At 41.8% G+C, this 16596-nt stretch overlaps 1 protein-coding gene and 1 long non-coding RNA gene across 7 annotated transcripts in view; both read left to right on the top strand.

The window, feature by feature from the left end:
- Positions 1–16596, top strand: part of LOC135526484 (E3 ubiquitin-protein ligase RNF130-like) — a 73685-nt gene that overhangs the window by 21310 nt on the left and 35779 nt on the right. For all 6 annotated transcript variants that reach the window (XM_064954892.1, XM_064954895.1, XM_064954891.1 and 3 more), the window contains one exon: positions 3397–3591. In XM_064954892.1, the coding sequence (XP_064810964.1) occupies positions 3397–3591 (195 nt within the window). The remainder of the gene's footprint in view (positions 1–3396; positions 3592–16596) is intronic.
- On the top strand, positions 4295–15531 carry LOC135526485 (uncharacterized). Its single transcript, XR_010453295.1, has 3 exons — positions 4295–4379; positions 8096–14639; positions 14916–15531. It is a non-coding gene; the product is annotated as an uncharacterized LOC135526485 (long non-coding RNA).

Raw genomic sequence — 16596 nt, 5'->3', positions numbered from 1 at the left:
AATTTCTACTAATGAAATGCCACTGACTTTGAGTGAAGCCAGAGTGTCTATGTATGCAGATGACTCAACACTATACACGACAGCTACTACAGCCACTGAAATGACTGCAACACTCAACAAAGAGTTGCAGTTAGTTTCAGAGTGGGTGTCAATGAATACAGTCGTGGCCAAAAAGTTTTGAGAATGACATATTAATTTCCACAAAGTTTACTGCTTCATTGTCTTTAGATATTTTTGTCAGATGTTACTATGGAATACTGAAGTATAATTACAAGCATTTCATAAGTGTCAAAGGCTTTTATTGACAATTACAGGAAGTTGATGCAATGAGTCAAGATTTGCAGTGTTGACCCTTCTTTTTCGAGACCTCTGAAAACCGCCCTGGCATGCTGTCAATTAACTTCTGGGCCACATCCTGACTGATGGCATCCCATTCTTGCATTATCAATGCTTGGAGTGTATCAGATTTTGTGGGTTTGTCCACCCGCCTCTTGAGGATTGACCACAAAGTCTCAATGGGATTAAGGTCTGGGGAGTTTCCTGGCCATGGACCCACGATCTCGATCTATATTTGTTTTTCTCCTGAGCCACTTAGTTTATCACTTTTGCCTTATGACAAAGTGCTCCATCATGCTGGAAAAGGCATTGTTCATCACCAAACTGTTCCTGGATGGTTGGAAGAAGTTGCTCTCGGAGGATGTGTTTGTACCATTCTTTATTCATGGCTGTGTTCTTAGGAAAAATTGTGAGTGAGCCCACCCCCTTGGCTGAGAAGCAACCCCACACATGAATGGTCTCAGGATGCTTTACTGTTGGCATGACACAGGCCTGATGGTAGCGCTCTTCTCCGGACAAGCGTTTTTCCTAATGCCCAAAACAAAGGGGATTCATCAGAGAAAAATGACTTTACCCCAGTCCTTAGCAGTCCAATCCCTGTACCTTTTGCAGAATATCAGTCTGACCCTGATGTTTTTCCTGGAGAGAAGTGGCTTCTTTGCTGCCCTTACAACAATTGAACCGCTCTCCTTGAAGTTCTTGATGATCCAATAAATGGTTGATTTAGGTGCAATCTTACTGGCAGCAATATCCTTGTCTGTGAAGCCCTTTTTGTTCAAAGCAATGATGACAGCATGTGTTTCCTTGCAGGTAACCATGATTGACAAAGGAATAGCAATGATTCCAAGCACCACCCTCCTTTTTGAAGCTTCCAGTCTGTTATCCGAACTCAATCAGCATGACAGAATGATCTCCATTATTGTCCTCGTCAACACTCACACCTGTGTTAACGAAAGAATCACTGACATGATGTCAGCTAGTCCTTTTGTGGCAGGGCTGAAATGCAGTGGAAATATATTTTTGGGTGACTCATTTCATTTGCATGGCAAAGAGGGACTTTGCTATTTATCTGATCACTCTTCATAACATTCTGGAGTATATTCAACTGTCATGGTCAAAACATATTGTAGTAGCTAAGATGGGGAGAAGTCTGTTTTACAGTGAAGCGATGTTCTGCCTTAACAACACTATCAACAAGGCAGGTCCTACCGGCCCTAGTTTTGTCGCACCTGGACAACTGTTCAGTCGTGTGGTCAGGTGCTACAAAAAAGGACTTAGGAAAATTGCAATTGGCTCAGAACAGGACAGCATGGCTGGGTCTTGGATGCACACAGAGAGCTAATCTTAATAATATGCATGTCAATCTCTCCTGGCTGAAAGTGAAGGTGAGATTCACTTCATCACTATTTTTATTTATGAGAGGTGTTGAATGCACCGAGCTGTTTGACTAAACTACTGGCACACAGCTCGGACACCCATGCATACCCCACAAGACATGCCACGAGGTCTCTTTACAGTCCCCAAGTCTAGAATAGAGCCATGACTACATGGAATACTATTCCAGAACAAGTAACTGACGCAAGCAGTAAAATTAGATTTATTAAAACAGATTTTAAAAAGCACCTTGTGGGGACTGTGAAGCAACACGAGCATTGGCACAGACACATGCATACACACGATAACATATGCACTATACATACACATGGATTTAGCACTGTAGATATGTGGAAATGGTGGAGTAGGGGCCTGAGGGCACACAGTGTATTGTGAATGTATTGTAATATTTTTTTAAATTGAATAAACTGCCTTAATTTTGCTGGACCCCAGGAAGAGTAGCTGCTGCTTTGGCTGCAGCTAATGGGGATCCATAATAAATACAAAACTGAGTGTTAATTCACCTGTTACCACACATTTCATTTTAAAACATTCATCTTACAAAGGAGTTGTTTAATCTAACTGCTTAACTATTTATATCTACATGGAATTATATTTTTGTTTTTTTTACAGGAAAATGCCACGGGCACTATCTAATGTGTGGATACATTTCCCTGCTGCTAATGTAGAAGGGAAAGCTGTGTACATTTGCAAATGCTGTGCCAAATCATATGTGAAGAATGCAACAACGATGCAGAATCATCTGGCCAAGTGCATAAAGTTCCCTCAATGCTCACAACAAGAAACCTCTGAAAGTCCCTATACTTGTATTCGAGGTGAAAATGATGAATCCGACACCTTATCCTTAGCAACAGCTCATGGTCCTCCTTTTGTTTACTCAATGGTGCAGAGATCAACAAGGCCTATGGTGTTATCACTAACGTGTCTCGCCAACTTGGCCTGAATGAGGGCAAGGTTCTTGGCAGTCTGGCGAAGTACACTTCTAAGCATCCAAATCCCACCAACATCAGCCGCCTCAGAGTGCAACTAGTCCTTGTTTGGGAACACACCCACACACACACACACACACATACACACCAAAGCACGCATCAGGTTGACCAATAAAAGGGTTGAAAAATTGGTGGCCATCCTGGCAAATTTGAGGCTTTTTGAACCTGACAACGAGCCACTCTCAACGAGGTTGGAACGTGACGGTGAAAATGAGGGCTCAGAGTCTGTTCAAGAGGTGGACATTGAGTAGGTCCAGGGAGAAGACATGAAAGCATGAGAGGAAGACAACCAAAGCATTAGTTTAGAAACTATCATTTTACAGATGTATGCTGAAAACGTTTTGGGGAGATTCGATGGATCATTCAATATTCCCTTTCTTTTGTTGTTCAGTGAAATCATCCCATGTGAAGAGTCAACTCATTTAACCCTTTTCTTTTGTCTTCTCGGCAGTCACTCCATGCAGTACTTAGCTTTGATGTTGTGAATTGTTTTGCTGTAGTGACCCATTATAAGCCTCTGGATTTCCTGATTGTGGATTTGTTAAATTGCAAAAAAAACTGTTTGTTTTTAGAGTTATAAGTAGTTTATCAACATCCCTTCAAATACACTGACACCACTCACCATTTTATATAGCCTGGTATGGTTCCTAACCCTTCACCCCTCCCCCCTATCCAGTGGTGGACCGCCAGGGCTGCGACCCCCACACTCGCTTCGTGGTGCCTCCCCGGACGGGGCACTGGGTGGCCCTGCTGCAGCGCGGCAACTGCACCTTCAAGGAGAAGATCCTCAAGGCCTCGGCCTTCAACGCCTCCGCCGTGCTCATCTACAACAACAACTCCAAGGAGGACACCGTCAAGATGGGCCACGAAGGTGAGGTCACATAGTGTCATTCAAATGGGTTGTTTTATACGGCTAAGGCACTTGTTAATTGGCTCCAGCGGCGCCATACTATTATGGCTGACCCTCTAAAACAACAAATTTCACTGCACCTATCCAGTGTATGTGACAACAAAACATCTAATTGTATGGCTTGGAATTTTTATATGGCTTAAGGACTATGTATGGCTTGTATATGGGTTTTGATTTGACTCATATAAAACAAATCCATGGAGGACGATGTCTAGATGTATTCATATGGGTTATTATCCATATGGCTTATGCATGAACAGGTAGTCATATTCTTATGGGTACGTATGGCTTGGCCTATTTATATGAGGTTCATTGTTTATACATCGTATTCATCTGGCTTGTTTGTATGGTTCTTGTAATATGGTCTTATAGCCAGCTAGCCTGCTGTATTGGTGAAGTTAGCATTTAGCTCTTGTTATATGGTGTTCTAGCCAGCTAGCCTGCTGTGTTGGTGAAGTTAGCATTTAGCTCTTGTTATATGGTGTTTTAGCCAGCTAACCTGCTGTGTTGGTGGGTGTATGGCATTATATTGCCTGCCAAGGGTCATTTGATAGTGTGGTGGGGTGGGGGGGGGCATATAGCAGTCATAGTGCAGTGTGTGTGCTGGCAGTTTGTTGTTTGTGGCTGCAGGGGACAGTAGAGGGGACAGACAGTGTGGCTGTCCTGACTGAAGGACATGGAGACTGACTCCTGCGTGCTGGACCTCAGCCACAATCACAGCCAAACACCAACACAGCCAGCAGGCTTGGGTATGGCCGGTGTACTGTCACACTGCAACACTCACAGATACACACGTGGGCCAACACGGGCACACAAACATATCTTGTCACAGCTGTCTCTTTCTCTCCTTCGCTTCACATGTGTTTCTTCCTACTCACTCTCTGTCATTGCTACCGTCACTGTCTGTCTCAGCTTATTTTGGCCACAATGTAAAGTTGTATGAGTAAAGTCAGACTTTCTGACCTTTTGATCCCAACTTTTTCTAAAAACAACATCCAATATAACCAGATACTTGAATGAGTCTCCTGTATGAGTGAGTGATTGACAGTAGCTGACGGCTAGCCTAGAGCTGTTTTGCACGTCACCTTAGCGTCACCCCACCCCAGAGGATATCCTGAGCTAATTCACGCTAGCGTTGAAAAGCCTGCATGAATGAGACGATAAAGAAAGATTCTAGTGAAGAGCTGGTGAGAGAATGAGAGGGGGCGGGAGGTGGTGAAGAATCACTATAGCACTGAGTACCCGATCGTTGGGAATGTATAACCTTTATTTAACTAGCCAAGTCAGTTAGGAACAAATTCTTATTTACAATGACGGCCTACTCCAAAAGAAAATACTGAGAAGAAGCGAGCGAGGGGATCCATAGACCAGGTAAACCATGCAGACTGGTTGAGTCTCGCAGCGGTAGGAGAAGCAAGGGAAAGGGAGGGAGGAAGTGGGAGGGGTAGAGAAGAGTCAGAAGGTGTGACAGCACTATCTGGGTGGGATCGATGGGGTGTTTATAAATATAGAAGGAGTCCCATGACTCATTTATAAGGTCATTTTCTACCATGAACGAATGGTGGAATGCTGATAGTTCCCCCGAGCGCATACTATACAGTATCGATTGTTGTTTGCCTGAAAAGCACATCATTTATCACGGGTGGGAATTTATTTATTAATGTCATGGAATATGGGATATGCTGTATATGGATTTGACTTTGAAGGTAGAAGAATCACAGCTGTGGCGTGTGTGTGTGGGGGGGGGGGGGGGGGTGTATGCGTGTTGTGCACATATTTGTGTGTGTTTTAGTGCAGCAGCAGCACTGATAAAGTGCAAAAGGGATAAGGCCATACCAGAGATGATACGTGGAGATATGTGTCAAAGATAGACATCAGCCTTGCACAAGAAGGCACACTGACAACCAATCCAACTGCCTGTAGCTCAGGCCCTGAAGCAAGGATATGCATATTATTGGTACCATTTGAAAGGAAACATTGTTTTTATGGAAATGTGAAAGGAATGTAGGATAATATAACACAATAGATCTGGTAAATGATAATACAAGGAAGGAAAAAAAGCATTTTTTTTGTACCATCTTTGAAATGCAAGAGAAAGGCAATAATGTATTATTCCAGCCCAGGTGCAAATTGGATTTTGGCCACTAAATGGCAGCAGTGTATGTGCACAATTTTTAGACTGACGCAATGAACCATTGCATTTCTGTTCAAAATGTTGTATCATGACAGCCCAAATGTGCCTAATTTGTTTATTAATAACTTTTCATCTTCAAAATTGTGCACTCTCCTCAAACAATAGCATGGTATTATTTCACTGTAATAGCTACTGTAAATTTGACAGTGCAGTTAGATTAACAAGAATTTAAGCTTTCTGCCAATATCAGATATGTCCATGTCCTGGGAAATGTTCTTGTTAATTACAACCTCATGCTAATTGCATTAGCCTACGTTAGCTCAACCGTCCCATGGAACGAGGCAAGTCAGTGAAGAACAAATTATTATTTACAATGACTGCCTACACCGGCCAAACGCGGACGATGTTGGGCCAATTGTGCGCCGCCCTATGGGACTCCCAATCACGGACGGTTGTGATACAGCCTGGATTTGAGCCAGGGTGTCTGTAGTGACGCCTCTAGCACTGAGATGCAGTGCCTTAGACCGCTGCACCACTCGGGAGCCCTGTTACTGTGCTGACTGTAATGTCATAGGTCTAGGAACAGCTTACCTTACCCAAGTAATACCCTTAACCATTAGGGGTAAAAACAATATCCAGACCTTGGATTAATATCTGGAAGCAAGCCATCACAGCAGGTCTAGGTTCAGCCCTTAGGGGCCACTTATAAAACAAAGCCAGAGAGGGAGGCATGAAAACATGCCTGGCCACGTGCGTGCCTGGCTCTCTCTGTTTTCGTCTGTGGTGAATGGGCATGTGCCTGCACGGCTCTCTCTCTCTGTTTTCCTCGGTGGTGAATGCCTGTCTGTAGACTTAGCTGTGGAGATTTACAGATAACTGTTTAGAGCTGGAGGGGGAAGAGGAGAGGGAGGGTGGAGAGAGAAGTGAGTGGAAGAAGGAGGGGGGATGCACAAGTACATTAACATGCCTTTCTTGCAAGCTCTAAACCCAACAGTGCAGTAATCAATAACTATATAACTATGTAATAAAAAAAAGAAACATAAGGTAGAACAAAAACACACAAGAAATAAGAAGTAGGTAAGCTATATCCAGGGTCAGTCAGTCTCAGTACCATATTTACAATGTGCAGGGATACTGGAGTAACAGAAGTAGATATGTTTAGGGAAAGGTGACTAGGCATAAGGATATGTGATGAACAGAGTAGCAGCAGCGCATATGATGATTGTGTGTGTGTAACGTCAGTATAAATGTAGAGCACCAGTCAAAAGTTTGGACACACTTAATCATTCCAAGGTTTTAGTTTTTATTATGTTCTACATTGTAGAATAGTAGTGAAGACGTCAAAATTATGAAATAACACAAATGGAATCATGTCGTAACCAAAAAGTGTTAAACAAATTTTTATTTTTGTAACGTCGGAAAGCAAGTTCAGGGAGTGAATCATTTAATAAATAAATGAAAAAATAATACAAAACAAGAAACCCGAACAACGCACAGACGTGACACTGGAACAGAAACAATGACATCTGGTGAAGGAACTGAAGGGAGTGAAATACAGTCGGAAGTTTACATACACCTTAGCCAAATACATTTACACTCAAGTTGTTCACAATTCCTGACATTTAACCCTTAAAAACCCCTGTCTTAGATCAGTTAGGATCACCACTTCATTTTAAGAATGTGAAATGTCAGAATAATAGTAAGAGTGATTTTTCTTTCAGCTTTTATTTCTTTCATCACATCCCCAGTGGGTCAGAAGTTTCCATACACTCAATTAGTATTTATTAGCATAGTCTTTCAGGTAGCCTTCCACAAGCTGAATTTTGGCCCATTCCTCCTGACAGAGCTGGTGTAACTGAGGCAGGTTTGTAGGCCTCCTTGCTCGCACATGCTTTTTTTCAGTTCTGCCCACACATTTTCTTTAGGATTGATGTCAAGGCTTTGTGATGGCCAGCCACTCCAATACCTTGACTTTGTTGTTCTTAAGCAATTTTGTCAAAAGTTTGGAAGTATGCTTGGGGTCATTGTCCATTTGGAAGTCCCATTTGCGACCAAGCTTTAACTTCCTGACTGATGTCTTGAGGGAGGCAGGGTAGGCTAGTGGTTAGAGCATTGGACTAGTAATCGAAAGGTTGCAAGTTCGAATCCCCGAGCTGACAAGATAAAAATCTGCCCCTGAACAGGCAGTTAACCCACTGTTCCTAGGCCGTCATTGAAAATAAGAATTTGTTCTTAACTGACTTGCCTAGTAAAATTTAAAATTAAATTGAGATGTTCGTTCAATATATTCACGTACTTTTCCTCCCTCATGTTGCAATCTATTTCGTGAAGTGCACCAGTTCCTCCTGCAGCAAAGCACACCCACAACATGATGCTGCCACCCCCGTCCTTCACGGCTAGGATGGTGTTCTTCGGCTTGCAAGCCTTTTTGTTTCATCAGACCAGAGGACATTTCTCCAAAAAGTAAGATCTTTGTCCCCATGTGCAGTTGCAAACCGTAGTCTGGCTTTTTTTATGGCGGGTTTGGAGCAGTGGCTTCTTCCTTGCTGAGCGGCCTTTCAGGTTGTGTCGATATCGAACTCGTTTTTACTGTGGATATAGATACTTTTGTACCCGTTTCCTCCAGCATCTTCACAAGGTATTTTGCTGGATTCGAACCAGGGTGTCCAGTAGTGACGCCTTCAGGCGTTTGGAAGTTGCTCCCAAGGATGAACCAGATATGTGAAGGTCTACAATTTTTTTCTGAGGTCTTGGCTGATTTCTTTTGATTTTCCCATGATGTCAAGCAAAGAGGCACTGGGTTTGAAGGTAGGCCTTGAAATACATCCACAGGTACACCTCCAATTGACTCAAATGATGTCAATTAGCCTATCAGAAGCTTCTAAAGCCATGACAGAATTTTCCAAGCTCTTAAAAGGTACAGTCAACTTAGTGTATGTAAACTTCTGACCCACTGGAATTGTGATACAGTGAATTATAGGTGAAATAATCTGTCTGTAAACAATTGTTGGAAAAATACTTGTCACAAAGTAGATGTCCTAACCGACTTGCCAAAACTATAGTTTGTTAACAAGAAATGTGTGTTGTGGTTGAAAAACTAGTTTTAATGACTCCAACCTATGTTTTTGTAAACTTCCTACTTTAACTGTGTGTGTGTGTGTCCGTCCGTCCGTCCGTCCGTCAGATAATCAAGGAAGTAATGGAGTCTGAGACGCAGGTGCGTGTAACGATTGTGACAGGTGTGCCCCATAACGAGCAGCCTGGTGAGCTAGAAACTGGAGAGGGAGCTCATGTGACAATTTTTGATATTCTTCATTGTACCCACCCTTTGCCTTGATAAGAGCTTTGCACACTCTTGGCATTCTCTCAACCAGCTTCATGTTGTAGTCCCCTGGAATGCATTTCAATTAATAGGTGTGCCTTGATATTTTGTGGAATTTCTTTCATTAATGCGTTTGATCCAATCATTTGGGTTGTGTCAAGGTAGGGTGGTATACAGAAGATAGCCCTATTTGGTAGAAGACCAAGTCCATATTATGGCAAGAACAGCTCAAATAAGCAAAGAGAAACTACAGTCCATCATTACTTGAAGACATGAAGGTCAGCCAATGCTGAACATTTCAAGAACTTTGAAAAACCATCAAGCACTATGATGACACTATCTCTAATGAGGACCGCCACAGGAAAGGAAGGCCCAGTTACCTCTGCTGCAGAGGTTAAGTTTATTAGAGGTACCAGCCTCAGAAATTGTAGCCCAAATAAATGCTTCAGAGTTCGAGTAACAGACACATCTCAACATCAACTGTTCAGAGGAGACTGTATGAATTGGGTCTTCATGGTCGAATTGCTGCAAAGAAACCACTACTAAAGGACACAAATAATAATAAGAGACTTGCTATGGCCAAGAAACAGGAGCAATGGACATTAGACCAGTGGAAATCTGTCCTTTTTGGTCTGATGAGTCCAAATTAGAGATTTTTGATCCCATCCGCTGTGTCTTTGTGAGACTCAGTAGGTGAACGGATGATCTCAGTATGTGTGGTTCCCACTGTTTAGCATGGAGGAGGTGTGAAGGTGTGGGGGTTCTTTGCTGGTGACATGGTCTATGATTTATTTAGAATTCGAGGCATACTTTACTTGTTATGGCTGCAATCCCGTTAACGGGATAATTATCATCAACAACCGCTGAATAGCATAGCGCCACATTCATGCAATAATACAAAAAATTCATGTTCATGAAATCACAAGTGCAATATAGGAAAGCACAGCTTAGCCTTTTGTTAATCCACCTGTCATGTCAGATATTGAAATTATGCTTTACAGTGAAAGCAATCCAAGCATTTGTAAGTTTTATTGATCGCTTGACAAAACATTAAGTACACTTACCATCAAGTAGCTCGGACACGTAAATCAGAAAAGCAATCAAATTAATCGTTTACCTTTGATCTTCGGATGTTTTCACTCACGAGACTCCCAGTTACAGAATAAAAGTTCCTTTTGTTCCATAGATTATTTTTATATCCAAAATACCTCCGTTTGTTTGGCGCGTTATGTTTAGAAATCCACAGGAAAGAGCGGTCACGACAACGCAGACAAATTCACAGAAACATGTCAAATGTTTTTATAATCAATCCTCAGGTTGTTTTTAAAATATATAATTGATAATATATCAACCGTAACGGTCTTGTTCAGTAGGACAGTGAACGGCAATGTCTGCCCAAACTCTGTTGCGCGAGCAAAACTCATGCGAACAACTCATGCGAACACTTGACGCGATGTTATCAGTCTGGCTCATTTTTCTAAATAAAAGCCTGAAACTATGTTTGAAGACTGACACCTTGAGGAAGCGATAGGAAAAGGAATCTGGTTGATATCCCTTTAAATGAAGCAAAGGGAGGCTATGGAACATGGAGTTTTCAATAGAAGCCACTTCCTGGTTTGATATTCCTCAGGGTTTCACCTGTAATATCAGTTCTTTTATACTCACAGACAATATTTTGACAGTTTTGGAAACGTTAGTGTTTTCTATCCAATACTAATAATAATATACATATATTAGCAGCTGAGACTGAGGAGCTGGCTGTTTACAATGGGCACCTTTTCATCCAAGCTACTCAATACTGCCCCTGCAGCCATAAGAAGTTAACCAACATGGCTACCACAGCATTCTGCAGCGATACGCCATCCCATCTGGTTTGTGCTTAGTGGGACTATAATTTGTTTTTAAACAGGACAATTACCCCAAACACACCTCCCAGGCTGTATTTCTGTAAGGGCTATCTGACCAAGGAGGAGAGTGATGGAGTGCTGCATCAGATGACCTGGCCTCCACAATCACCTGAGATGGTTTGGGAGGAGTTGGAATGCAGAGTGAAGGAAAAGCATTGAACAATTGCTTGACTTATGTGGGAACTCCTTCTAGACTGTTGGAAAAGCATTCCAGGTGAAGCTGGTTGAGAGAAAGCTTTACACACTCTTGGCAATCAGCATGGCAAAGGGGTGGCTACTTTGAAGAATCTAAAATATATTTTAGATTCTTCAAAAACTTTTTGGGTTGCTACATGATTCCATGTGTGATTGTATAGTTTTGATGTCTTCACTGTTATTCTACAATAGATAAACCATTGAATGAGTAGGTGTGTCTAAACTTTTCACTGGTTCTGTATGTGCATATTATTTTTGTGTAAGCAAATGATGAATTGAGTGTTAATGCGTATGTTGGAGTGACAGTTTGCATGAGTGTGTAATCGATAATTACTTGTGAGTGTGCATAGGGAGAGTGCAAAATAAAATACAAGTGTCAACTCTGTCTGTGTAGCCATTTTGTTAGCTATTTAGTGGTCTTATGGCTTGGGGAGAAAAACTGTTCAAGAACCCTGTTGGTGTCAGACTTAATGTAACGTTTGTTCTCTGTGCTTCCCGACAACAGTCTATAGCTTGGGTGGCTGGAGTCTTTAATGATTTTCCGGGCCTTCCTTTCACACTGATATAGAGGTCCAGGATGTCAGGGAGCTCAGCCCCAGTAATGTACGGAGCTGTCCACACCACCCTCTGTAGCACCATGCTATCGAGTGTGGTGCTTTTAACTAAACCAAGCAATGAATTAGCCAGTCAAGATGCTCTCAATTGTACAGCTGTAGACATTTTTGAGGATTTGAGGGCCCATGCCAAACCTTTTCAACCTCCTGAGTGGGAAGAGGCACTTTCGCACCTTCTTCACGACTGTGAGTGTATATGTGGACCATTTGAGTCATTAGTGATATTGGACTGAAGATCTCGACCTACTTCACTGCAGCCCAGTTGATGTGGATGGGGGAGTGCTCGCCCTCCAGTTTCCTGTAGTCCCACAATCAGCTCCTTGGACTTACTGACGTTGAAGGAGAGATTGTTGTCCTGACACCACCCTGCCAGGTCACTGACCTCCTCCCTGTAGGCCCTCTCATTGTCGCCGGTGATCAGGCCTACCACCGTCGTGTCGTCAGCATGCCCACACAGTTTTGGGTGAACAGGGAGTACAGGAGGGGACTAAGCACACAACCCTGTGGGGCCCCCGTGTTGAGGGTCAGCGTGGCGGAGGAGATGTTACCCGGAGGGGATTCCTACCCTCATCACCTGCGGTCTGCCCGTCAGGAAGTCCATGATCCAGGTGCAGAAGGTCCTAAGCTTGGTGACGAGCTTGGAGGGGACAATTGTGCTGAACGCTGAGCTGTAGTCAATGAACAGCATTCTCACATAGGTATACCTCTTTTCTAGGCGGGTAAGGGCAGTGTGGAGTGTAATTGAGATTGCGTCGTCTATGGATCTGTTTGGGCAGTATGCAAATTGGAGTGGCTCTGAGATGGAGTTGATGTGTACTATAACCAGCCTCTCAAAGCGCTTCACGATTATAGATGTGAGTGCTGCAGGGTGGTAGTCATTGTGGGAGAGAGCGAGAATCTTGTTTATACCTGCTCTTGTGGTCCCTGCAGTCTCATTCTAGCCCAGCGTCTTACTGTGTTTTTGGCTTTGTTATCAGCCAATTACCTGTAGGCAACTGTGCTTACATGCTTGTGCGTATGTTATCAGTGTCAGCATCTCTGTGACTGTGGTAGTCACAAGGCTGAGGACCTGGCTTTATCATTGTGTGACAAACAGGTGAAGGTTAGTTAATGCTCCCCCTGCTAGTTCTACTCTCAGTGGACGCTCAGACAGGACAGACACACCAGATGACTACTGCATGAGTCATCAGAGAAAAGACTGTTCGCTTATGCCCCTGGCCTCTCAGACTCAACACACACTCACTGAAGAGCATGCACACACACACTTTAAAAATATATTATTTTTTTTACTTAACTTTTATTTAACTAGGCAAGTCAGTTAAAACAAATTCTTATTTACAATGATGGCCTAGGAACAGTGGGTTAACTGTCTTGTTCAGGGGCAGAACGACAGATTTTTACCTTGTCAGCTTGGGGATTTGATTTCGCAACCTTTCAGTTACTGGCCCAAACCTCTAATCACTAGGCTACCTAATATATCATTCCTCGCTGTGTAAAGTAATTTAGACACTTAGTAACTGTTAATATTGTTGCCCTTATACCATCATGTATTTACTGTACGTCTACATCTGGCAACTACAATCTAATTACTTAGCTGTAATCAGTAGCTGTAGATAATGACAAATTATTTAATTGTGATGAAAGCAAACCACTTTAGTTGCATTCTGTTTTTAAATTAACGGTTTGAGCGTTTTGTGTTGATGCACATCGGATATACAATAAAAATTGTTCAATGTTACACATATTGCCATAAGGTGGAGAAAAATGTTTGCAGTTTTAATATTTATTCTTAATTATTATTTTTATTTTTACTTTTTATTTAACTAGGCAAGTCTTATGGCTGCTGTCCCTGTACAGGGATCAACATCAGGGGAAATTTCAGAGTGACAAATAAAAATACAATTTCGTAACATTAAACATTCTTGAAAATGCAAGTGTCTTACACCCTTCAAAAGATTAGAATCTTGGTAATCAAACTACGTTTTCCAATTTAAAATATCTATTACAGAGAACAAATCCCATGCTTTTGTTTGAGAAGAGCAATCAAGAACAGAAACATTTTCTGACATGACAGTTTTTACACATTTACATCTGAAGGTAAAATTATGACTTACATTCTGATATCTTGCTCTTATTTCTCTTCCTGAGTATCCCATTGATCAAATGAAGTGCCGTTTTCTTTGATAAAATCCATTTTTATAGCCTAAATCTAAACATTTTGTAAACTATTTGTGCAGTGAATTCCATCTCTATCAATTTCTTACGGAGCATTCGGCGTGATTCGCCCCTGTAAACAATCGTGTACATAGTCATGGTGGGTGTCAGTGCATTCCTATGGATGTTTGCAACACAGTCAAACAACAGTTTTTTTTGCGGGGAGAATTGACCGAAGTGAGCTGATTTGAAGACAACGATAAATGACTACCTGACGCACCAATAATTTTAACGAAGATTCATTGATTGACTATAGTTCTGCCCAATGACCACTGATCTTCTTGAAATCTAGCTGGGTAGATAGCCAATGAGCTGAGGTAAACGCCAGTATGTAATGGTTTGGGTTTTGACCACAATTCCTTTGTTGTAATCGTACACGCAGGGAACTCCATTTTTGCCTTGACGATCAGAGCAGTTGCTGTAAGGCTTTTTACGCGTAGCTGTATTTCGGAAAGTTGTAGTTTCAACGATTTCATTGAAGATATCCTGGCAAATACTTCATGTAAAGCGAAAACTCTAAAGTAAAAGTGAAAGTGAGACAGATTTTTTTTGTTTGAGGAATCTTGGAGTGTTATCATTCAAACGAACTGAGGAGCGGAAGTACAGGATGTACTTCTGGACGGGTAAGTGCTAATGCTGTTTTATGAAATATAAAAATATATATATATATATATTATATAAAAAATATATATTTATATACACACACACACACACACACACACACACACACACACACACACACACACACACACACACACACACACACAATGGCCGGAGTTGAATGGAACACCTTAGTGACTGTTCCCTCTGCTCTATACAATCAATACATATCTGTTTATTTTATGTGATGATAAAAGGCTCATACAATACAAATATTTTTTTAATGTTTTCTTTAACAGTGATAGCGACTCCGACGCCAAGCTGCCCACTACCTGTGCCCCCAGTGGTGTTCATATGCCACAGTTCATTACTGCAGGCATGACTGTGCCTCAGAGCCAAAAGGGCACAGCATGGAGGCGTCGTTGTGTTCTGTGTCGCATGAAATGCATCACTTGTTCAGTTTGCCTCTGCTTTACATCAGAAAGAGACTGCTATGGGACATGGCACAGGCAGCAAAATATTATGACGAGGACTTCCAAAGGCTGTGTACAGTTTTTTTTAGTTTTTTTTATTTATTTCTAATATTTTTTTAACATTTTTGTGTGTGTATGTGTGTTAGAATTGCTTTTTGATATGTTGTATATAGTTATTTGCACTGCTGTATATAGTTATAGGTCATTTCACCAATTCGGCCACTTGGGTACATTTGGGCAGCTTGTGTGGGACACCTGGGTGACTTCATGCTAAATATCATGTAGCTCAGCCATTCCTGAAGTTATCAGTCTCAAACTTTACACACCTACAGTTGCCCTCTTGTGTTATCCATCAAAATGATCTCCAGAATCCTATCTGACTGTGTGGCTATTCTAGTACATGTGAATGATGATACTACAACAATAAAAAACAGAAAACGTATGCTCTTTCTTTCTCTTTTATTCCACCAGATCTACTGTGTTATATTCTCCTACATTCAATTAACGTTTCCACAAACTTCAGAATGTTTCCATTCAAATGATACCAAGAATATGCATATCCTTGCCTCTGGGGCTGAGATACAGGCAGTTAGATTTGGGTATGTCTTCAGGCGGAAATTGAGAACAAAGGGTTGCAGCCATAACAGGATATTGAGAACAAATTCTTATTTACAATGATGGCCTACCGGGGAACAGTGGGTTAACTGCCTTGTTCAGGGGTAGAATTAAATATTTTTACTTTGTCAGCTCGGGGATTCGATCCAGCACCCTTTCAGTTACTGGCCCAACACCTTAACCACTAGACTACCTGCCACCCCAAATGCCAAGAGTGTGCCTAGTTCATTCAAAGATTAATAAAAAATTATATCGGTGATACTAACAAATCAATGCGGGCCCCCTGGCCAGTAATTCAACCATGATAACAAGTTTAAATACTTGGCCGCTAAACTAATTTACTAATCTTAAAAAAGTTAGCTGACATGGGCTAATTGATTGTCTTAACTAGATAAAAACTGATGCACAACCAAATTTTGAAATTGCACCTTGTGTATTCTACTATTCCTACTCTCAACAGTAAGTTGAGACCCTGACTGAGTTCCTCAGGAAGGAATTGATCAGAGGGCCTTCAAAATGCGGGTCCCCAGTCGCCTCTCCCTGGTTTAGATGGTGAAGTGAGGGCAATTCATATTTATAGTAGGTTAAACAGGCCTTTTACAAGATTAAATCATAACAGGAGCATTTGAATCTTATTAAAGAGATGGAATCCAGACAGGCTGCTTTAGGAAACTTTCTGAATGGACATATAGGCCTATAGAGACAATCAGCAAACTCGCATACACACACACCCCCGTAAAAGCACTCGTCAATCAAAGCCACCAGTCTATGTCCGACACAAGCAAATATTTCTCCTTTCCTTAAAACGTATTAAAAACACCTATGCCTACCGTCGCCTACTTTCAGGAAAGCCTAGGTAAGAATTTTATACACAACGCAAAGGACTAGAGGT

Source organism: Oncorhynchus masou, chromosome 32 (genome assembly GCF_036934945.1).
Source record: "Oncorhynchus masou masou isolate Uvic2021 chromosome 32, UVic_Omas_1.1, whole genome shotgun sequence".
Taxonomy (NCBI): Eukaryota; Metazoa; Chordata; class Actinopteri; order Salmoniformes; family Salmonidae; genus Oncorhynchus; species Oncorhynchus masou.
Note: the sequence above shows the minus strand (reverse complement) of the source record. Positions and strands in the feature narration are given on the sequence as shown.